Genomic DNA, 23956 nt, shown 5'->3' on the forward strand with positions numbered 1-23956 from the left:
GACAGGAAATACACCCATTTCTATTGCCTAGGCAATATAACAAAGATAAACACATAATAAAGAAATCATTTTAATGAAATAGTGTGACTATAATTATATATACGTATAATTATTTTGCTTAGAGTCTCAAAGCTTCAATCAGTGCTAGCATCTGGGCACCGTGCCATAGCTGGCAGCCAAGCCATCCCCCATCCAGCTTAAAACGAGGACAGTCAGAGCAGCTTTAATTCCTCCAAGCCTTACCTCGAGCGCAGTCTTCCCAGAAGTGGTAATTCAGCCACACGGCTAGCAGGTACCCCTGCAGGGACCTCACGAACTAACCGCGCTGTATGTATCTGGCCCTATATGTGTTCTTTTTTACTCTAGGATTTTTAGTCCGGGGCACATTAGAAGAATGTGAAATTAAACAACAGATTGGGCATGTTTTTACCTAAAAACCATAATGTTTTCTTTCTTTCTAGCCTTCCTGAGCAGTTTGGAAAGGGCCAAGAAACAAAATTGTCCACCTTCAAAAACTAAAGCTGGCACCTGCTCTGCCATTACGAAGAGGAGTGTCCAGTTTAGCCCAACCTGCTGCAAGCAGAGCCAAAACAATTGGGGAAGAACGAGTCCCAAGCACAGGAGGAGGATTAAAAATATAGTAAAACTTCCTCAGGGAAATTTAGTGCTGATTTCAGAGCTGGGATATTTCTGCCATCACACACCATAAACTCTTCTGAGCACGCCTGTGTTTTTGGTAGCTTTTCGTGTGATGCAAAGAACTAATAAAGTCCACAGAAGTCAGTCCAGTCTTGCTGAAGTCCTAGCAGATTCCTTTTCTCTGGGTGCCTACATGCACACCGTGACTTTCGATATAGCTGTGAGGTGAGTCTTTCACACCCCTGCTAGCAAGGCTGTGCTGCAACAGCCCATGGTATAGAGTTGAGCTTATGGTGAAATATGTCCCACTTTTAGCCAAACAGCTTAACAAGTCTGAGGTGCTAAAGCTCTAATTAATTTCATATCATGCTGAGGCCTCTGTATGTCTTTTGAATGTTTCATCACTGTCCCCATTTTTCCTTACTTGGATCTTCATCTCAAGGTATTTATACAAGCAAACAACAACTTAATTCCTATGGTTTTTGGTTTGCTTGTTTGTTTTGTTTTGTTTTGAACCACAAAATCAGGATGAAGAAGAACCTGAAGTTCTAGTGTAGGGTAGCATCTCCTCGAATGGCAATGTCTGCCTGCCACTCACACCACCACCAGCTGCCTGCATCTTACGGGTCACATTCAAACAGAAAGCCTTCAGGCTTCTGCAATGGTCAACAGCATCTGCCCCGACTAACAAACTCGTTTGCTCTTACTTGCCATTTTCTCACGTGTCTTCCTGATCAGAGAACAAATAAACTTGTAAAAACTCAAAGGTAGTGCTGGAAGATGAATCATCCAAAGCACTGGAATCCATTTTAACATTTGTAAAGGTATTTAAAGCTTTAGTTTAAAAACAATATCATAAAAGATAACCTGCAAGCTAGCATAAAGACAAATGTCTGTACGCAAGTGCACAGAGGCTGCTGATTGTCCTGGGCACACTGATTACTTTTTTAGTCAGCACACTTGTAAAAACAAGCCACTACTGTAAGTGAGTTTGCATTTGCATCTTGGCAATATTATCCCTCCAGTTACGACACTCATGTTTGAAGCACAGTCTCACTCAGACATTAAGTAGTATTTCACACATTTACACATTACTGTTATAAAGTAGTTCTTCAGTAAAGATGAGCTACGCCTAAAAGCAAAGACTCAACACCAGCTGAAGGAAGCCTGCACCAAACCACGTTTATGTTTAGTTACAGTAGTTACCTGGAAACCCCTGTTTCAGCCTAAATAGGTACAGTGTCAGTTTGAGTCACCTACCAGTGCCCAGCCCGTGCTGAGGCACCGAGTTTTTTACCCGTTATGTGTACCTTACCGCCCAGCCCCGGGCAGCTCAGAAGCACAAGGGCTTGCTGACTGTGCCACCTACCGGTGCAAGGCAGCCTTCTGACTCCTGCAGACCAGAGAGCTGAATGCAGGAGCTCCTCAAAGATACAGGATCTGGAAATAAGCAGCATTCCCAGGATCTTCTTAGAAGCCACCTTGCAGCGGCAGCCCTTTGATCGGAATGCCTGTCCGCAGCACAAGGCGATTAGGGCCGGACCACGAGCCCAGCACACCGCCCGCACGGCTGAAACTGCAGCTCTACTTTCTCAAAGACAGAGCACTAGGGAGGTAAGGAGAACAATGTGTTCCTTTCAATACGCTGGCTCATTGCCTAGAACATCTAATAGGTTTTTAAGGAACTGACTTCATTCTTCTAAAGTCTTTACCAGGCAAAGGTAAGAGAAACCGCTGCAGCCTATCTGGAAGCATTTCTTGCATTCCTGCTACGTGTCTGAAGATAGGCAGCAGGTTAAAGGCTCGTACACTGAGAGCTCTCCCCAAACAGCTGCTCAGAGCTGGAAGGAAGAATTACCGTCTCTGTTTTCAATAAAGCCAAAGCTTAATGCTGCAGTCAGATGCTCTTGCTCTCTGCAACTAACTCATTATAAATCTTCCCACTACCAAACCAAACCAGACAACCACCCCACCCTCGATATCCTCTCAGACGATCCGGAAATCTTCGCCACAGTAACTTGTCCAAGCACACAGCAAGTCTGCAGCCGCGCTGACAAGTTTCTACTGCTTCCCCTGGTAAAACACACCTAGCACTCTAACAAATTAAGAGATTTCTACAGCACTGTAGTTCAGTAACAAAGGTAAGGACACAAACACACCATACTTACTATTTTACAGACAAATGCTCTGATTACAAAGAGAGCAAAGCTCTGGTTTTGGGACATGTGCTCTGCATTGCCCTATAACTAGGGAGAAGAGCTGTGTTAATTTCCAAGACAAAACAACAAAATTCCCTACTGCCCCAGAGCTGGTCTACTCCTTTCCCCCGCACACTTTCACAATGACAGAGGAGCTTCTCCTATAGTGGCATTTTACTCGCTAGTTCTCAGCGCAGAAAGCCTGCTTATTGTTTTACTTCCAGCTGTAGAAGTCACATATTTTCCAGGAAAGCCAGAAGGGTTCGATACATACTTCAGCTCTTTGAGCAATCAGACTAATAGAAATCTTACCGTCTCCTACCTCTGTGCTTAAAGCTGGTAAAAGCTGAAAGGTGCTTCAGTAAGATGTTGATTAATCCTCTGCTGTCTTGGAGTTATGATATACTGAAAGGACTCATCTCATGAGCACGGCCATAAATACAGTAACACAAGCATACTGTTGGCCACCAGCCTCCTCAACAACGTTGAAAGATGTGTGCTATAATTCACCCAGTTTTCTTCACTGTACCACAACTGAGAGGTGCTGCCCTCGTGCTAGGAAGCCTGCACAATGAATTCAACTTCTAGTAGCACTAAGCTTCACTAACAACTACACCGCGGGGGATCAAGTTTGTAGTGATGCATCTTTTCCTCCCTCTGTTCCTCAAGTTTGTTTTGCACTACAAAGCATTTCCACAGTTAACAGGAAGAGGAAATCAGGCTTCACGGACTGAAGGAGGTAGGGGGAAGAAGGGAGAAAACCGAATGCTACCCCAGACCCACAACCCTCACTTCTCCCTCACGGCCCATATACCTGCGTAGTGGCCTCTGCTTCTGAGCACCAGGAAGTCACACAAACACCGAATTTTTAGAGAAACATTTATTACAGGGTTGCAGAATTTATGCCAATATAAAGTCCCTTAATAAAACTCTCATCAACTGCAGGATGCTATGTCTTCGCTGCCTTTATACTACAGCCTTCAAAAAAGGAACAATGCTCTGACTGCAGTAGTAATGCTACTTGCTCATAAAAAGTTGATCTAAAAAGCTTGTATAAGCCAGTAGTTTAAGTTTACAACTACAGTCACATTCACAAGTGAGCTATTACCAGAACAGATTCTTGAAATAGAAAGTTACAGGATAAACCAACTCATAACCAAAATACTGACAAGCTTTAAGAGCAACTCGATCTGAATCTAAGAACTAAATACCACAAAACCAAACAAAGGTAGAAGAATTAAGTGTAAGCTCAGGGAAGGTTCCAAATATACATACGAATTCAATACAGTAATTGCACAAAAAGAAAGGGTAGTGTTAGAGGTTTGTGATCACTGAGGTTGGATTTTACATGCTTCACACATGGATGTTAAAACAAACCTTTAATGATATGCATCAGGAGGTTTTTAGCCAGGAGACTGAGTGCAGAGCTACTCTACAGAACTACACAAGATGTGCAAACCACAGATTATTAATACGTTAATCATCCTGTGAAAGTTAAGGTGAACAGAACTGGTTCCAGCCAAGGAGTCAGTTAACACTTCTGTATATATGTTTTTCTGCCATTCCCAGATTACTGTAGATCACACACATTCAATGGATAAACTGATGTTACCCTTCTGGAAAAAAAAAATAAAAACAAAACCAACAAACAAAACCAAAACACCTTACTCAAATTTAAATTCTACAGAAAACTAAGAATAGGTATACCAAGGATCAAAGAAAGCTGAAATGGTGACTGTCTTCTGAAACACAAGCAATACACAGAAAATGCATAAGGCTTTTGATTATCACTGCACATTTTAATTTAAGAAGTCGACATCTAATGGTGAGACTTCTCAATGAAGGTGTGAACTAGTCACCTCCCATCCAATGCCTTTCACTGTTGACAGATCTTTGTTTCAACAACGAAAGAGTTTTCAAAGTGTCTGATTGAGTGACAGTTCTCCGCTGAACGTTTCTGCAGACCTGGGGACGAGACAAGATGAGGGCCTAAGTAAAGCAAGAGACCTGTAACTTTGCAGCAAGTATTTACAGGTTTTGTTGAAGTCATTACAAACAACAATGAAATACAATCATTCTGTGCATAGTGTTTTTACACCCACGAATTACCATTTGAGCTGGATACGGGCTGGTTTTCCATCAGAAAACCTCCCCCATTCTCAGAACAGTGACAACTTAAGAGGAGGCTAGATACAGACAGAGGATAAAGCAAGATACTGTCATTTTACCTAGCATCCTGTAATTACTTCAGTGACAGAACACTGAACAGATTGTTTCTCATAGCCCTTCCTAACCACAAAGGAAAGTAAGGCAAAGACAACTGAAATTACAGGGAAAGAGCTGAAAAACTCTAAAAAGGTGAGGGGTAAAAAAAAAAAAAGCGTAAAAAAATAGTTCTTTATCAGCACTTCTCTCCACCCCAGTATGCATTAACAAAGAGTGATTCTATAGCACAGTCTTCACACGGGAAGAGAGATGAGGATTTACCACTCAGCTGATGGTCTTATTGAAGTTTTTTCCTAACACTACTAAGGTGATTTTCTCTATTCTGGGACATGCCAGCACTGGATCTGATACAGGCAGTTCACCTCTATCAGCTGTGAAGCTTTAATAGGGGACAAGAGAATATGGTAGTCCTGCAATCAAAGACAAGCTGATTGAAGCACATGGGTATACAAGAATTAGAGAAGAAAGCTTTAAGCTTGTTTAATAAGCACAGAATTGTTCAGAGCATGCAAGCAAAGCTATCCATAGAAGCCCACAAGCATTCTCCTAAATCAAACACAGCGGGGTACTGTTTTGTTTTGTAAACACTTAACAGCTGGACTATTAGCTCCTCAATTCACCTCTATCTTAGCTAAGAAGTTTCCAATGGCTATCCAACTGGATACACACATTGAACAGTCAGGAAGACCTGTCCAGTCTCTCACGCCTTCACTTAGGCCTCCAGGGAACTGCCTCAGAACCGTCTGATCTAACAAACCACTCCACAAACTCCACAAAATCTGAGTGCAAATGCAGCATCAGCTAAGTGAACAGTCTTCTCCACACGGTTTACAGGAGTTTATCCACTGCAGTCTAATTATTTAAGTTGGCCTGGTTTTGCGCATACTTGAAGAAAGGTGTGCTAGAAATCTAATCTGGAAAGCAAGAACAGTTTTCTCCTCAGCAGCGTTCCTCCATTTTACTAGAAGTTTCTCCCCCTACCAAGGGCAAAACAAGGTCAGTTACAGGAAAGAAACTGTACTAAGGGGCATTGTTCGCTTGTTAGAATCCTTTTGTGGAAGTCTTCTGTGGAAGTCATTTACCGTGCAGCAGAGCTGTCAGCAACATGAATTGAAACATGCTATAGCAAGATGATCTTAAGGAAACACTGCAAAACACTCTCTGCAGTACTGTCAGTAGGCTACAGTCTTTCAGACACAAGAGCAGTCAGTTCAGACTTGTTCACAACAGCTCTGACACATGCCTCTCCCTCCCATAAAAGGAACATTTACTGTTTCTTCATCTGCTTTTGCTATTTAGGACCACTGTTTTATGTTGCCACATACAGAGCCTTCCGTCTTGTAGTAACAGGACGTAGTCTCTAGCAAACAGCAGATGTGGCTCCTGACGCTGCAAGCTGTAACTGGGGAGAGGAAAATCTTGCCCAAGAGTTTGGCAGGAAAACTAGAGCAGAGAGTTCTGACAAACCCATCATTTGCATTCTGAAAGGCAGTAACTGACAAAGGATTAGTTTGCTCCGCATTTGATGAGAGCAGCAGACTAAATGGTTTGAGAACTACAATGAACTAAAATCCATAGCATCACATTTCTGTACTTCAGGCCTCCTTCCAATATGTCAAACCACTGACACAAATTCATTCCTTTTTCACAGAATGGCTAGGGGTGGCACAAAGAGACATGCGAAGCAGAAATGGAGCTCAGAAGTTCCCATGATGTGCTCTTCCTCTTTCAGAGGAGAAGTCTGGGATGTCCAGATCTAATGTTCAGTATTTTTCAGAGCAAATGAACAAGAAGATGATGTTGTTATTTGATGCTCCTGCAACCCAGTTTCAGAAAGGACAGTGAAAGAGTAATCAACACCTACAGAGACCCACATAATCTGATTGACTGCATGAGTTTTTAGGCCAAACTAATCTATGGCTTCAACCAGAAAAATGGAACAGATTTGCTTATGTTCAAACCTGTTTTGGGCACTTAACTTCTAACTCTGTAACCAAAAGCTTCTCTCACCATGCTTGACTGAAACTTAGACTTGTATTTGAAAATAGGGAAAAAATATCCATCAGTTCTAACAGTAGCCTCAGCTCAGAAGTTACGCTGAACACGCAGATTTCCAGCTCTAAAAACCCTGACGGTGTATTTACCCTTTCCCTACTCCAATAGGAGGTTTTTTTTGTTTGTTTGTTGTTGTTTTTTTTAAACAGAAGGAAACTTACCTGTTATCTGGTCTCTGCGCTGAAGTCTGAAAGTCTCTTTTCCAACACAGAGTTGGTAAATGAAGATACCCAGATCAGATACATTATCTATCTCCTCCGTAACCACCATTTCTTCACGGACTAGGTAAGTCTGAGGCAGGTAAGAACCAGTCTAAAAAGAGAAAATACCTTGAGATATACTATAACAGTAACAATTGACACTTTTTTTTTTAATTTTCTTTGGAAGGACTTGAAGCCTAGATTTCAGCTTTCCATCTGTTTAATATTAAAGATATGCTAGTCTTGAAGAGTTGCACACCAGAGAAGTTAAAAACTGACAAAGGCCATGTCAAACAGTTGCAATTACATTCAAGTAGAGTGCAGTTAATCTTAACTCTGCTTTCAAGTGCTTTGCAAATTGCTTGCTTCATATGAAGGAAACATTAAGAGAACCTGTTTAAGTTTATTTGTATGCAACAAAGATTGCAGATAAAACAGGGAAACTTTCATAATACTTAACTTTTGTAGGTCATGTTGGTTTTTTTCTTTGTATTAGGTATAATTGCCTCAAACATGAAAAATGAAGTCTTCACCAAAATGTTATAGCACTATTGAAATAAACTTGCCACCCCCCACGATCAACTCCTAAAAGCAGGGGCAAGGGGACACACAAAGCTGATCTTCATTAAGCTAAAAAAAAAATAAATGAGCTAAGCTACATCAGGTGGCACCTAGCATTAGATGTTGGGGGGTCGATGACTTTTTTAAAAAGTACGCTCGACACACGATAGTTCAGTATCGCATTTAATTTGGAAGTAGCAGCAAGCTCTATCAGCTTGACCCATAAGACAAGCCTGCCTTCTTGGAAGAATACCACTTTTAGTCACTGGACAGTCAAAATGCTTGCGGTGAGCTCCTAACTACAGTGCCAGTAAAACAGAACAATTGTTCTTTTCATTAAAACTCGCAGGGCAAGTGAGCTTTCCAGAGGCAACTTTGAGGTTTAGGCTTTCAATGACACTTGGAGCTTCATCAAACTGCTTTATAATAGCTAAATTTAACCTTATTTACTGGTTGCTTTCAGCTTTCATAAAGCTATGTATTAATAAGAGCATTTCCCATGAACCTACTCAACATAATATACACTGACAGCTGGCCTTAACTTTAGTACAGTGACTGAGCCAGGGGGATTATGTACTTCGATGGCAAGAGGACTGTTCTAGCAAAAGATTGTAGTTCAGGAGCAACATCCAGCATTCTTATCAGGAATTCTCTCGTCAGCATAACTAAACAACCAAGTCTCCACATACCGCCAGTTTTGCAAAGAGATCCATCAAATTCCTTGGTGGCATAACTATGGACGTGTTCAACGGAATCACATAGCAGTTACCCAGTTGCAAGTCAAGATATGCCGTCAAAAGCTGTTTTGGAGGGAAAAAAGGTTTTCAACTGATTAATCGTGGCTTTTTGATTATTAGCACACAGTTCTACAAAGTCTAAGAAGTAACTTCAAAAAGATGAAGCTCGTGAACAGCTGGCTGAATGCACTGCTTTGATACAAGTCTCCAATGTAAGAACTTAGCTATTATCACTTTTCCAAAGTTGTTAGTTACACTTTACAACAGAACTGGGAGTTGACTATAAAAGCAGTTTGTCATAATTCTTAACAAGAGTAAAGTTTCTATCACTACAGAGAAAGTACTTGGCAGTGTGCTGTCATAACTGAAGGAGTCCAATTAAGAACAGTACAGACAAGAGGAATCCAACTGCTGGTAAGTGATCGTTGTCTACAAGTAATTGTTCAGACAAAGCATTAAGGTCTTCCTAGTCACTTCATCCTTACCACTGGGTGCAAAAAATGCGGAGACTAGAATTACCAACATAATCTGCCCTCTCCCCCCCCACTATTTTTTTTTAAATATAACTTTGCAGAGCACTCAGCCAAAATCACCTGCATATACAGGTCTCAGGAACGAAAACCTTGGAGCTATCCTGACTAGCATTCTCTCTAGTTTCCCAGTGAGCTGTGAACTGGTTATTTCTTACTGCTGCACATGTACTTACCCTATCAAAGTCATGGACAATCGCAGCTGGATCACTGTCTGAGAATTTCGGAACAGGCACATCGATGATGGCTATGTTATCATCTTCCCGAATGTCAGCTTCTTCGGCAATAGGGAGGAAATACGGTTCCACAGCACGATCCCGGTTTTCATTTTCAAAGTAACACATTTCGCCACGGTACACCTTATGCTGAAAGTAAGAGCAAGATTAGTTATTTTTTTTACAGTGAATATTGCTTTAAAACCACACTTCCAACATCTGTTACAAAGCAGTGCAAGTCTGAGACCTGAAGCTTTTATAAAGGGTACAGAAGCCTTAAGGTCCCAGTTACCAAAAGATTTCTATTACAGAGGTAATCCATTTATTGTTGCACTTTTTGTTTAGCGATGCTTAAAAAGAACTTTCACACTACCTTAGGCATGAAGTACTTGTAGATGCAGGCTCCACCGACGACAACTCCTGCCAAGATGAACGCTAAGCCCAGCAGAGTCAACAGACATCTTCCAGAGGAGTTTTCACCTCCGTGTGTGGCAACTTCCGGATCCTTTAAACAGAGAAGGATAAGAACTGAAAAAGTGTAGCCGCCCATAATTTAAAGTAGACACCTACCAAGTGCTTCACTTTGACCTACAACCCGACGATTCTATTTCCTCTAGGTGTGTGCTGAGAAGTCAAGCATCATAAAGTAAGAAAGCACTTCCATGAAATACTGCTGTATCATATCAAGATGTGTTTTCACACAGCGCTGAATAGAGGATATTTCCTTCATTACAATAATCTTTCTAGGCAAACCTCTGTCCAGAAACCGTAGCTATTTGAAAAAGAAACTATTTGAGCTGTAAGAAATTTAAATAACTGTAACAATAGATACAGTGCTGCAGCCACAATATTGTACAAGGAAAGCAACATTTGTAGAGCAAGGTCATTTTCAGGAACACAGTGTTCCCAAAGCCTACTTCCTATCTTCTTCTCCTCCATCAGATGGAAGAAAAATAGCATTACTGTTCTTAACAGAGCTGGACTAACACAGGAAGCTAAGACGCAATTTTGTCTATTAGTTGGGAAAGAGACATCTGACATAAATCCCACATTTGGGTTTCAGAACTTTCTCAGAATATGCACGTTCACTGCGAAAGAGAACTACTCATCAGCTCAAGCACAGCTTCAAATTATGTCAAATAAGAATAAACTCCTGTGGTACATCCTACCTTGCAGCTTCAAAATCCTACTCCCTTGGTGGAAGGTTGAGTAACATCTTGTATACAGCAGCCGAAAAGCCTATAGTTCACTGACTTGTTTTTTCCTGGTGCGCTTTCAGACAGAGGACTGCAGCCAAGGGAAACAACTCTCACCATTACATAACACGGGGATCACTTGTGTAATGCCGATCCAGAGTTAGTGGCGATATCTGAACGACACATTTTAAAGCCCTGTTCTTTAGGCGCCTTCCTAGGCTTTCAGTCAAAAAGCCCACACAAGCAAGGTTGAGAGAAGAACAAAAGCACTGTCAAATCCTAGGCAAACAGAATAGACATTCACCTGGACAAATAAACTCTTTAGGTCTACGAAGAAAGAAAAAAGCCACAAATACTTAGATAACCTACATGTTTGGCACATAGTCCATTTAATGATTCATGACTACAGCATTTAACAGTTGGCTTTCACAACCTGCTCTTTCAATTCAAAATGTAAAAAAAATAAAATAAAATGATTTCACGTGGGGTGCAAAAAAAAAAAGAAAGTTTTTCCTCTGTGCTGTTCCTAGATTCAGCACAGCTGCCTCCATGGCCATTCCTAATTCTGGTCCCCTTATTTGCGCTCCTGTACAACACAATACATCAAAGTGACCTGTGATCAGAACAAGTCACAGTATTTTTACAAAGGCTGCACATATTTCCATGCTCAGCAAGATATAGCAGTGTAAAAGTCAAACACATCAGCTATGCAACTAACGAAACAAAAAAACACTCTGTTTAGTGAAAGTCAACACTCCTACATTCCACTCTCTCATCCTCCAAACAGAAAAGCGTTGGTTCAGCAAGACATAAGCTGCTCCAATTGGCTGGTTAAGTGTTTGTCAAAACAAAAAAACTAAACTAGTTTCATGTCAGAATTATGCCACATTTACACGTCGTTATGTGGAAGCCATCTTTCAGAGCTAGCTTGGTTTTAAGATCAAGGCTGGTTCTGTTCTCATCGTGTTCTGCCATCTCCTCCACCTCGCCGTTCCTTACTCATCGTTAGTAAGGCCTATCATTAGCTGAACGCAGCAGCCTGCACCAGGTTCCAGCACTACAGACGTCCCAGCGCTCGGATGATGTCAAGGGCTAAGTAGCTACACTTGCGCCACACTTGTTTCAAACAAAGCCAAGCTATTTATCATATTAAAAAGCAATGTCAGAAGCCTGGATCTCAGACGACCGAGTTGACATAGCTGATAAGAGAACACAATTCCAAGACTTTGCTCCAACAGGTTACACAGCCTCTGCTCAAAACCAATATGAGCAATAAAATACCTGCAAGGAAAATGCAGTTCTAAGCTGTGCGGTGACAAGCAAAGAAAACTAGGCATAACGGAGGAAAGAAATCACTCCTGTTAACATGGGCAGCTAGGTCAAGAGACGCTGTTGACACAGTCCACTCCAAAGTATCTGCAAGGAGAGCACTCTGCAAGCTCAAGGGTTTGGTGCAGGTAGTCCAGGGGACTTTTGCTGTGCTGTTTCAACCAACGTTAGCCATTAAGCTTGTTTGCTCTCCACAAATATCCCATCAAAAGAATAAGCATTACAACAAGTTTGTCTTCAAGGAGAGTTGTGACCTCGCTGTTTGCATGCCCTGAAGTCAGAGTGAAGAGATATTAGAAAAATAGTCAGACACGTATGCACACACAGACTGACCGAGAATACTGTGGTGTGCATGACAAAACAGTGCAAGTTGCTTCTAAACTGAAGGAGTTTAGCTATCATGAGAATAGAAGGGAGGGCATAAGACAACGTTAGGGCTGCGCTCAGAAGCTGCGTGGCAGAGGCCGCTGAAGACACGCACAGCAAAAGCTGCCTGAGGAGCAGCCGATGAGTTTGTCCTACAAGGAACTAGTTGACCTCTCTAATTTGGAGCTTGCCCTCTGCGCACAGTTTCTCAGCTTCCTCCTCGACCTGCAGCCGGTGCTGTGGCGGTAGCCGTACGGGGCACGGCTCGGGCAGCTCGAGGGAGCCCGCTGGGCAGCAACGCCACGGCACAGCCTTCCCCGTTTCGAGAGGAGGCTCCTCCAGGTGAGGGCACGGCTCCTGGCGGCGTGCGCAGGGTTACTAGTCGGTTAAAACCCAAAACACAACAGCTCCTCTCCACGATGAGGAATAAACTCAGCCCGCGGTGCTCTTCTAGACCTCCCGCCTTATTTACCTAGCGGCCGGCCTCCAGCTGACTGAAACCGCTGGCAGCTACGCGAGGCACCTCCAAAACAAAGCCTCCCACAAACTTGCAAAGTTCAGCGCGAGTCAGCAGCGCGACAGCGGGCGGCCGGGAAGGAAAAGCCAACCGCAGGGCGCCGGGTTTCTATTTCCAGCGCTCCGCCGCAACCTCCGCAGCTCCGGCCCGGCAGCAGCGGCCCCGCACCCGCAGCGCCGCGCCCCGGGGCCCCGCAGCCCTGCCGGGAGGCGCTGGCAGCCGCCTGGCAGCCGCCCGGAAGCCGCCCGAGCGGCCGAAACCGTGAGGGGACCGTGAGGGGACCCCGCACCCGGAGCGCCGGCAGCCGTCACAAAATGGCGGCGGCCGCTTCCTCCTCCTCCTCCTCCTCCTCCTCGCCCTCCTTCACCGCCTCCTCGCCCTCTCAGCCCTCGCCCCCCGCCGAGCCCCGCTGCCCGCACCCTGTCGGCCACCAGCGCCTCGGCCGCCTCCTTCTTGGCGCCGTCCTTCTGCGCGAAGGGGGAGCTGAAGGCGATCTTCACCATGGCTCCGCCGCCGCCGCGTTCCGCCGCTCAACGGGCTCCGGCCGGCGGGGCGGGGCCTGAGCGCCGTGGACACGCCCCCTCCGGTCAAGGGGGCGGGGCCTCCGCGCAGCTCCGCCCCCTGCAGAGCCGGGGTGGGGGGGAGCGCCCGCCTCTGCGTGGGGCCGTCAGTGTGCCAAAGTCCCTTTTCAGCCCTAAAACCACGCTGCTTGCCCCCAGAAAGTGGTGAATGAAGTACAAGGAAGCACAGGCACCGCCATTGCACGGGGTGCTGTAAGGTCCACGCAGCACAGGCGCCATTAAACGGGGTGCCGAAAGCTCCGTGAGGGTGCCTGACGCCGCCGTCTGTGGGGGTGCTGTGGGAATACGCGGCAGGATGGCACCCTGCGGGCACCCTGCGGGGGATAAACCAGTCACCGGGGCACCTGGGTGGTGAGATGGGCACAGCGTCTCACCTATCCCCCATGTCAAGGCCGATCTGCCTCCCCAGCCCTCAGCACAGGCCTCATCGAGCAACCCATGCTGTCAGGGAGCCTTCCAGAAGCACCATGGTTTCTCCCCACTGGGGTTCATACAGCTCCACAGCCGCACCTGGAGCCTTGCAGGCAAGGGTACAGACCTCACCGCTGCCTTAAAACACCTGCATCCTAAAAATGGCCTAAAATCTGGGAGAGGCTACCAGTGACGTGGTAGCACGCGGTGAGGGGACAGTAGCAGGGAGATGGCACCCGCTGCACGATCCCCCAGCCTCCTTCCTTTTATCTGGGCCCCTCTCTGCACACTGCTCAAGTGGGTAATCCCATAAATGATTAATATTATGTGTTTGCCCCCAGAGCACATCACCAGTGAAAAGGAGGCGTCTCGGGGCCATACTCAGCATGGCACTGGGGTGGGATATTTTTAGTCAAGTGCACCAACAGCCACCTCCCGTCTCCTATGAAATATGGCCTAAGGAGGCTAGAAGACAGACAAGACATCACCATTCATTAATGTCTCCAACGGGGGAGAAGAAGAAAAGGCTTCGTATGTTAGAATGTCTGAAACCATCTTCTCCTTCATATGATGAAAGTCTGTGTCAGCCTCATTGGAATTTGACTTTACGGCTCTTGAAAGAAATCTGTTTTGAATCTGGTGCCTATCCCATTGAACTCTTCCCCGCAGACAGCTGTAATTAAACAGAACTGAACACTATGCAAATATTGCAATAAGTAATTCTTCTAAGTGTAAACAAAATGCAGTGTGTATTCCAGCATTCAAAGCATGTTCCTGTTATTCTACAGATGCAATATCACTGTTATTTCCTTTCAAGATCATAGGTTTGATATTGCCGCCTTTCATGTTAGTAAGAATTTTGACTTTGACTTCGTTCAGAGAAGAACAGTCTTTTATGTTTATTTAACCTGACTTTGTCTAGTAACAGAAAACACTTTTACCTCATTTTGCCAAGAAATCAGCTAAAATTTAATTTTCATACTTTATAGCCTTAGCATGTTAAGAATGAGTTAAAGCATACTATTAGCATAGTCCTTAAAACACAGATTTAAAAAGAGATTAGATACATTTCCTGTGTGGCCAATGCAATATCTGTGCTCTATAAACTGACAGTTTATCTATTATATGAGAAATTTTCGGTATCTCAATCTAGGCTAATTATTTTGTGCTTAACCAAATTGACTTTATTTTCCAATTACCCAACACCTTTACTTAAAAAAAGGACACAGAAATAAAGCTGGAATAGACCCTTGCTATTTATCAAGGCTAGTGTCTGTACATCCTGCTTGCTTCACTGTCTACATCCTGTGATGCACTGCAAGGGATGGATGCACCTTGAAAGACTGTGCTCAGATAACAATTCAAATACATATTTTTTTTTTTTAACCTGAATTCACTGAATTTTCAAAACTGGAACTGTCGTAAGATTCATCTTTTTTTTTTTTCTTTTCATTTCTGTTTGTAGCATCTGTGACAACTTACAGAAAAAATGATCTTAATATGTTCAAAACTTCTTTAAATGTGCAATGTTCAGGAAAAAATTATTCCAGTATCATCAGACAATTTTTTCCTATCCTTATGCACTGATAATAGCTGTCAATTTAGTCAGTAACTTTTCCTTCCATATAAAACTCATTGTACAACATTCTGATTGTATTTTGTAGACCAGCTGTAATGTGAAGTAACAGGCCTGGGAAGACAAATTCCACCCTGAGATGCACAGACATAAGGCAATTCAATTTTTTTGCCATCCTGAAATCATCAGGCTGTTCTACCGAATAAATATTAGAGATCTCCATGGGTGACTTCATCATTTTGTCTGTAAAATGCTTTTGTATTAGCCTCTTAGTACTGGCCCAGTTTTCTTTCAGACTTTTCCCACATGTTGGCTCTAGTTTAGGCTTGGAAATTCCAAGACATCTAAACAAGTAGCATCACTTATTCTTTTGAATTTAGTAATGTCTTTGATTTTCTTTCTACTAAAGCATCCTGGGCTTATTCGTTTATTGATTTATTTATTTATTTATTTATTTTGGTATTTATTCAGGTGATCATCTTAATCACCTTGAAAGGCAAGAGGTAATCCCCTTATCCTTAATTATCTTTTTAATTCTTCTGGATTTGTAACGTTAAAGCAATACTGCTCTAAATTGTAACAAATGTACAGATTGGATTGTCTTAGAGACTGGAGGAATTTGGCCAGAAAGAAGGGTGAACGGGTGTGCCGTATTGGCTATGATTCTGTTGCCTTTAAGCCTGCTCATGAATTGCTGTGAACCACGTCTCTTAAAAGTGATATTAAACATGGACACCTCTCATTTTAGTGGTAGTGATGACATAAGTAGACCAGACAGTCTAAGAATATTAATTGTAATGTGCAGTAGTATGTTTTATTGAGCCAATCATTGATTCAGCAGATAACGTCACTTGAACCATCTTTTTGAGCAACCCTGCTGTAGCACTAAAACTAATTTTCAATGAGTAGGAGTTTATAAACTATTCTGATGTACTTTTTAAAAACCACAAGCTTCAAAGCGTGTTCATGTTTATTCTATCTCCTTCTTATGTATGCCAGCAGAATGCTTTTTTACCTTTTGGGAACAATATGGTATTACATTTGTCATAGCTCGTATTCTCAGGCTTTGAAGTAGAAGGCACTACGTGTGTGCACAGTCTTCAGTCATGTGCATTGTTCTAGTTCAAACAAAAGTATGATCAAGAGGGCTGCAGTCTGGCAAGACATGTAAGCACACGCTTTACATTTCAATGGTCACTCACAGCTTAATATTAAGCATGTGTTTAAGTTTTTTGTTAGACTGAAAACCATGTACATAGCTAAGTACTGAAGTGCACATTCAGGCAGCAGGGGCTTGGTACTCTTCCTGCCCTTTACACAAATTCACATGTACAGTGGCTGGCCCTTATTAAATACACATACAGGAGCATTGCAGTGCTGAGCCCCAGCCTGGAATCAAGGTAGCACACAGAGAAACAATAATTAATACAAGTAATTGATAACAGTTTTAAATATACACTATATCTATCAAATGATTTTTTTTTTTACAAGTAGCATAGTCGCTGAAAAAAGGGCAACAAAAGGTAAGTAATAAGTACATCACATAAGACCATTAAAAATGAAAGAGAAGCTACAAGGGTGCTAACGTTTACAAAAGGAAACCTTCCCTAATTTTGACTGTTTATAGTTACCCAGATACTTGAAGTTCTGTTTTTAAACTCTGGTCCTTTTCATCCCTCTTTGTAAGACTTCCTCCTTCCTCATCTCCTCAGCCTGTTTTCCTTCACTCCCTAGCTCTGATATTCGCTGTCTTCACTGCTTCTCAAATCAGAGATCGTGGTTCTTTCCTCTTTTGGTCCCTGCATTTCTACCTCACTCGTGTTTATAAGGCTGTTGATAAGGAACCTATCAGCACTTCAGACTGCAAAACTGCCACGCTGCCAGCTGCCAATACAAACTTTCACAGGGGAAAGGTTTTTCCCCTGGGTTGTGATGAATTTGGGCCTTTGACTGAAGATACCAGTTTCTGGACAGAGATTACTGTGCTTGCTCCACTGACTTCCCGGAGTGCTTTTCTTTGTTACAGCAGCATTAGATTAATATCTGTGGCAAAGCCAGCAAACATTACTCATTTCTGCTGATCACCTCATTACCAAATACTATAACAAGAATATTAGCTAAACGCAAAGTAGCCTATTTGCATTCAGGAGAAAGTCAGGAGCCCATTTTCTCTGTAGTGACAAACTGCGGAAGTGATGAGCAGAAAAGTGAGCCTCAAGGAGACAGAGACGGAGGGGTGATTACCGACCAAGCAGCAACGTCAACAGCATATCCTCTAATGACTGTGCTCAGACTGAGCAGTGCAGAGGACCCGGCTGCCCACACAGCAGATGCCTCACAGAGCAGAATTCTGCAAGAAATTCCAGTCCTCCAGAAAATCTGCAAAGCAAGCAGCATGCCCAGAGTGATCAGCAACCCCAGTGACTAAAGGGCCGGATTCACCTCTGGTGTAACTGCAGTGAAGCAAGCAGAATTACACCAGAGGGATGTGAGGGCCCCAGCGTCTTGGCAGGTCTAAAAAAGCATTGCTAAACTCTGTTATTAGAGGAAAAGCAATAAACACTCAAAGCTCAAGCTATCTTCTACTGAACTGACCAAATAGGCATTTTTGGACAGAGATTATTGTTTACCTGGGCATTGAGGGGTGTCATCTCAGGTCCCCCCTTTTTGCTTTCCCCCAGAACCACCCAGATGGACTGTATGCCCCAGCAATTCTCCCTCTGGCCAAGGTGGGCTTGCTGAGGCTCAGTCCGCTCTGCCGCTCGATGGCACCATCCCGTGAGTCCACCTGCCTGGGGCTGCTTCGGGCGAGGGACCCCAGCCTAAGCAAGAACCATGGGGCTGTTACTTATTAGGCACCCTAAATGGGAAAGTGCTGGGGTTAACCCCACCCCTCCATCCTTGGCATTTTCTCTGTGTCCTACCCCCCCGCCTGCTCGCAGTGGCGGTGGGGCGGTGGCAGAGCCCCTGTGCAGGAATGCAGCGCAGCAGCAGCACAGCCCACACCTCCACCCCCCAGCCGGGGCCTGGCAGGCATTGCTGCAATGTCCAGCCTCGCTTATCAACATCAGCAAAACAACCACGCGTTGACTGTGCTTGTGAACACAGGCTTAGGTTGAACTTAGCTCTGGTGCAAGCACGGACACAGGTGCAGCTTGTTTGGCTATGTTTTATGAAGCTGTACTGAGCTCGGCGTGCTCGCCTACAAGTGCAGTTAAGCTAGAGCCATGCGTATGTTGCGGCCGTATGATCATCTTCCCAAATCAACAGAGCTGTGTTGGCAGAGATCCCTAATGCACTGTCAGAACTGTGCACTGCCTGGTGCAGCTTGTTGGACTAGTTACGTGCGGTTGTACTTTGGGACGTGTCGATATAGCTCTGCACACAGCTCTTGTCTGGCATAATGAAAATACTGCCTGCAGAGATGGGACACTCCTAAACGGTGTGAATGATCGTTGTGTGATCAGCTTAACACCGATTCAGGTTTTCAGTGAGGAAGCAGTTCTGAAAGAAGCCGGGGTTTGGTCTGATTGTTTACATCCGTACGTGTTCCATGCGTACTGCTTGCATATTGAACAGCTGTATCTGTTAATATGGTATTAATAAAGGATTTATAGCTAGACAACATTCCAGCTGGAGACTCTGCTTATTTACAAGATGATATAATCAGGCACCAGTCTGAGCACTGCACTAAGAGACTATAGGAGGTTTCGGAGCTGGGGTGAAAACTCGTAGGTGGATCTTTCATGGGCTTTAGCAGAGTTTCATTAATCATGCAGAGGTATATGAAAATTGGAGCTGATAGCATATAGTTAGTAAAAAAAGCTATACTACAGTTATAGAGACACCTTTCCTCCAAATATACACCCTGTTTTCTGTTACTTGTCTATCTGAAGAAGAGCAAGTATGTATTTTAGATGTTATAGCAATATAACTAATTTGTAAGAACTTAACAAAATATTTTGTGTCACCTTACTTACCAACCTGCTGTCCATTAATGCTGACAAAAATTGCCATTGTACTTGCCTTTGAGTAAAAATGCATTGCTAATTTTGCAGCCAGTTGCTCTGCAGTTTTACTTTCTTTCAACTAATGATATAATATGAATTTTCAGAAAAGATGCACTTATGGAAAGTGAACCTGTCTTCACCCTCATCTACTCCTCCAGGCATTTTTTTAGCGTACAGGTGTCCCTTTTCATCTGTGTGAAGCCTATACTGTCAAAAATAGAAATACCGCAGAACACCTGTCCCAACAGCAGCTTGGAGTGCAAATCTTGTCAGTTAAAGAGATTTGTTGCTCTTTTTTTCCTGCAGATTGTAGGCAAAGTTGTGCAATGGGCTGGAGATTTTCTGTTAAGGAGCAGAACAGGTGATAGTGGTATCCTGTCACGGTCTTTATCTCTGAGCAAAGGGACTTACAGCACTGAGAGGCAAAGCCTCAACAAGGTTGTGGTGTCTGTTCCGGGGTGAAGATGAAAGCTCATTCTGTAAGACGCAGGCTACGAAGCCCAGCTTGAGTTTCCTCTTTGCAGTGCAGAGAGGAAGAAGCATTAAGAGAGGAAGAAACATGATCACATGCACACACACACTTATACACAAGCGCATACTTACACGTGCTAAGTTTGATGCGTATATGAAATATTATGTTGTCAGAACAAATCCTAATAGCATTACTATTTCTTATTAGTTTTGAGAAGATGGCTTTTGATTCTAATGGAAAGGAAATCTACTGTCTACAGCATTTTTGCAGACTACGGGTTTTACTGCAGAAGGTGTTTTCTGTTCGTATGATACCACATCACGATACAGGAAATAACTTGTGGTACTGTATTTTCCTGTTCCAAGAAATCTCTTCAAAGAATTTGTTTTCATGCTGAGGAGACACCTGGTGATGTTGGCAGTCTTTGATGGGACCCTATGCAATGCTATTTTTGAACGTGTTGAATCTCCAGCAGACAGCAGAATGAATAGCATTCTGGTTTTGAAGGAGTGGGACTAAGAAATCCTGAAAAACAAAGAAACAAACAAATAAATAAATAAATAAGGTGCTTTCTTCTATGGCACTTTTGTATGAAGCTGCCCAGTTCAGAATATATACTGAATATATGCCCAGTTTGGGATACACTGAAATCTCACAAAACTAATGTTAAGGGCATGTGTATTGGCCTAGATTTAAGACCATAGAAACATGGAAATGTTTGTTGGAGGGGAATTTAGTTGGTTATTTAGTTCAAACTCTGACTCAGATAAGTACTACCACCAACATTAGATGGGGTTTTGTCTAGCTGAATTGTGAAAAACACAAAGGATGAAGACTTTCCAGCTTGCCTTGGTAACCTGTTCCCGTACCACCCTGCCTTCCGACTGAGTTTTGGTTTCCTAATGTTCAACCTGTGTCTCCCAAGCCACAATCTGTGGCCATTGCACCTTGCTTTTGTCTTCTGGCACCGCTGGCAGTAGTTTGCTTCTGGCATCTCTGCAAATGCCCTTCAGATAGCTGTGGGCAGCTCTTAGGGCCACCCCTGGCCTCCTCTCAGCAGCCTCTGGCTGCAGCTCAGGTGCTCTGGGCCTCCATTGTTTGGCTCTGGGCCCTCTCTGGTGTCTCTGCATCCTTGAGCAGCAGTAAAGCTAAATGCAGCCTCCAGGCCTCACTCAGTAGAAGGGAATAATAGTTTCCCTCATCATAATGTAGCCCAGCATGTGGCTTGCCTTGTTCAAGACATGAGCACGCTGTTGGCTCACGCTCAGCCTGGCATCTGCTGTAATCCCCAGGTGCTTTCCAGCAGGGCTTTCCTTTCGTGCTGGGGCAGGGGCAGAGTGATACTGGTAGGAGGCAGTGCTCAGCCAGAGCCCAGGGGGTCAGCTCCAGTGATGTGGAGGATGTCTTGTTCCTGCTGCCCTGTTTCTGACTCTCGGCTGTTCTTCTGTCATGCAGCTGAGCATATAGGACGGAGAGTTTCCAGGAATGTGAATGTTCTGCCCTGGCAAACCCATCTCTGTTCTTCTGCAGTTTTGAATTCCTTAGAATTTCAGTAGCCTTTCAGGTGTGAATTGTGTCGGCGCTTCATTTCCTGGAGATGGCAATGCAGTCGCCCTGCAGGAAGAGCCATGCTGAGGCAGCAGTGTGTTTACTTCCACTTCTTTAAGGATTGCCTCACAGAAAAATACAGTTCTCGACAGTTATGTTGCAATGCTTCATCCTTTGGTAACGCTCACACACACTAGGAACCAAATTATGTCCCAGCTTCATGCAACAATAATCTTGAAATTCATATGCTGGAAATTCACATGGGATCATTTGCCCTAAGGGCTAACGACTCTTCAGTCTCTTGGGGTTTTGATATTTCCCAAAGCCTACATTAGGGCTGCTTCTGCTGCTCACAGCCTGCTGCTCTTGCTGCCCAGTGAAGTGGCGTCCACATGCCCGCCATGCTCAGCAGGAAAATTAGTTCAGTCTCAGCACTCCGTGGGTTTCCCAGGGGGCTGTCTGGAGAACGATGACCTTATTTCTAGGTTATTTTCTCCTCCTTCTTCCCAAGTGAATATTTCCATTAGTGAAGGACATGATCTCCCCTGCTGTGTCCTGCTTACTGTCTGTCATTTGCCGGAGGCCTGGAGATGGAGCTATCTTGAATCCAAATTTAACCCTGTGTCAAGCGTGCATCGCCACTCTCCTGAAATTTAGCTACTTTCATTAGGTAGAGTTGGATGGTGTTTTGTGATACAAAAAGATGTCACGGAAATTAATGAGAATGTTAGAATTCTTCCACTTACATCCTGTATAACCTACTGAGAATAATAAGTAGACAGAATATAACAAATAGAAGTGTCTTTGGAATTGCTTTGTGAGAACATTGCTTCAATTATTTGGATGAGCTCCTTTTTCACCTTAATTAGCAGAACTGTGTCTGGTTCATTTCAAGACCTATTAGAAATAATATTAACTGGGGGCAGTTTCTGTTCAATTACTGTACCAGAAGGATAAGGTGCATGCAGCTTCAGTCCTGTTTTCCATCATGCGGACATTAGAAATGGTCATTCCACTGACGATAGAGCACAGATTGTTGTTTTCATAACGACATTGCTCACTGTGCTTTAATCAGTCTGATCAGCAAGAAAGGAGGTGCTGGAACAGCGCTGTGCAGGGCAAAGAGCTGGAGAGGAAAGAACAAGTGGCATGGGTGGGAAAGTGGTGCAGAGCAGCACTGGAGGAAAGGGGAAGGAAGAGCTTGCTAAAATGTAAAATCCGGTGCTCTTTAAAAATATTTTACACTTCACATACCCATTCTGATCCTCTGTGCAAAGCATTGCAGCCATCAGGCAGCATTGCACTTGGGGTGGATTTGGAGCCCTACTTATGCTGAGGAAGTACGGCCTCAGTGCTTGAGCACATTGCTGTCTCCTTGAGTCTATGTCTTACTGAGAGAGCACTGTCATTTGCAATCAGAAAACAGATAAAGAAATTATTTACAACACCTGACTCTGAAGGTTTGGTACCGGTATGAGAGGATCTGCTGCAAACTCAGCAGCAATAAATGTGCGTGTGTGTGTTTGCTCCTGGGAGCCACGTGTTACAAAGGTGTCACAGACCCATGGCTGCTGCCCCGATGCTTCTCTCTCCTGCCATGCTGGTTTCTGCCTGGCCATCCCTCCCCTGGGCCGTGCAGCCCCGTGGCCAAGCGCTCCCCAGCTGTGCTCAGCCCCCCCAGCCCATCCTCCCGTGCCTCATCCCCAGGAGAAGCCGTGGCCCAGCAAGGTCCTGCTGTCCTCCACCACACGTGTTCCTGCAGTCAGGTTCTTCCTGTGATGTCTCCTGCCTACCTAGCTGTATTTTCTGAACAGGAAACCACAAAGTAGACAGTCGTAGATTACAAAAGATGCTATAAATCAGCATGCTAAGACCCCATATGTAACAGAAGCACAGTGTGTATTTAACTCTTCAACAGACAAATATTTCAGGGATCATGTGCTCTCAGCTCTGCGTTTGTTGTGTGTATATATATATATAATTTATAATATATTTATAATTAATAATACATTATATATAATATGTATTGTAAAATGCAGCTGGTACAAGAAGCCATGTGAAAGGGTGTTGGCTCCTATCTAAAAAGACCAAGGGCTCTCCAAGGGTGGAGCTCCCAGGGAGGGTTGCCCAACACCTGGACGTGCTGCAGGCAGGAGAGGCGGCTGCTGCCAGCATTCCCGCTCCCATCCCCGCCTCTTGCAGCACAACCACGCTGCTGGGCTTGTGCTGTCAGCCTGCGATGGGCATGTTAGTGTGGAGCATGGAACTTGCTGGCTGCTCGGCAGGTCGAGCAGCAGCCATCCAACCGTTGTGCTAAGCTCTGTCTGAAAGGATGGCAGCAGGCTGAGTTACAGAGCAGTGGAAAGTTTGGAAGAGTGAAACACGGCGTTGGGGTGGCCATGGCCATGGTCATCCATGGCACCTCCTTCTCTCTGCTCAGACCACAGCAAGTGGCTGGGGTTCAGGCCGTCACTGCTCCTCTGTGGTCTAGAGATGTGATGCTAAGAGTGGAACAGCGGGAGACTGTTGGTCCATGAGCTGGACCGTTCCTTTGGGATCCATGCAGAGGATCACCCACACCCTCCACCC

At 44.2% G+C, this 23956-nt stretch overlaps 1 protein-coding gene across 2 annotated transcripts; it reads right to left on the reverse strand.

Annotated features, from left to right (window-relative positions):
* Positions 1-3708: 3708 nt before the first annotated feature.
* Positions 3709-13366, reverse strand: ITM2A (integral membrane protein 2A). 2 transcript variants are annotated; one of them, XM_040572795.1, is made up of 6 exons: positions 13189-13366; positions 9735-9866; positions 9323-9511; positions 8569-8679; positions 7280-7430; positions 3709-4802 (listed from the first exon to the last, which is right to left on the reverse strand). In XM_040572795.1, the coding sequence occupies exons 1-6, from the start codon at positions 13270-13272 to the stop codon at positions 4714-4716; spliced, it is 756 nt and encodes a 251-aa protein (XP_040428729.1). In that variant the 5' UTR covers positions 13273-13366; the 3' UTR covers positions 3709-4713. The 2 variants fall into 2 exon arrangements, with proteins under 2 accessions (XP_040428729.1, XP_040428728.1); XM_040572794.1 differs by having other exon boundaries at positions 3709-4826; positions 13189-13353.
* Between the last annotated feature and the right edge of the window lie 10590 nt (positions 13367-23956).

Source organism: Cygnus olor, chromosome 13, assembly GCF_009769625.2.
Source record: "Cygnus olor isolate bCygOlo1 chromosome 13, bCygOlo1.pri.v2, whole genome shotgun sequence".
In the NCBI taxonomy this organism is placed as follows: Eukaryota; Metazoa; Chordata; class Aves; order Anseriformes; family Anatidae; genus Cygnus; species Cygnus olor.

What these genes read in the sequence shown, in the direction of transcription:
- ITM2A (XM_040572794.1), bottom strand. Translation starts at nt 13,272, where the DNA reads ATGGTGAAGATCGCCTTCAGCTCCCCCTTCGCGCAGAAGGACGGCGCC. An exon ending in ATCTCTTTGCAAAACTGGCG is followed by an intron (nt 7,431 to 8,568) that starts GTATGTGGAGAC and finishes TTCTCTTTTTAG; the next exon opens with ACTGGTTCTTACCTGCCTCA. An exon ending in GCGCAGAGACCAGATAACAG is followed by an intron (nt 4,827 to 7,279) that starts GTAAGTTTCCTT and finishes TGCTTTACTTAG; the next exon opens with GCCCTCATCTTGTCTCGTCC.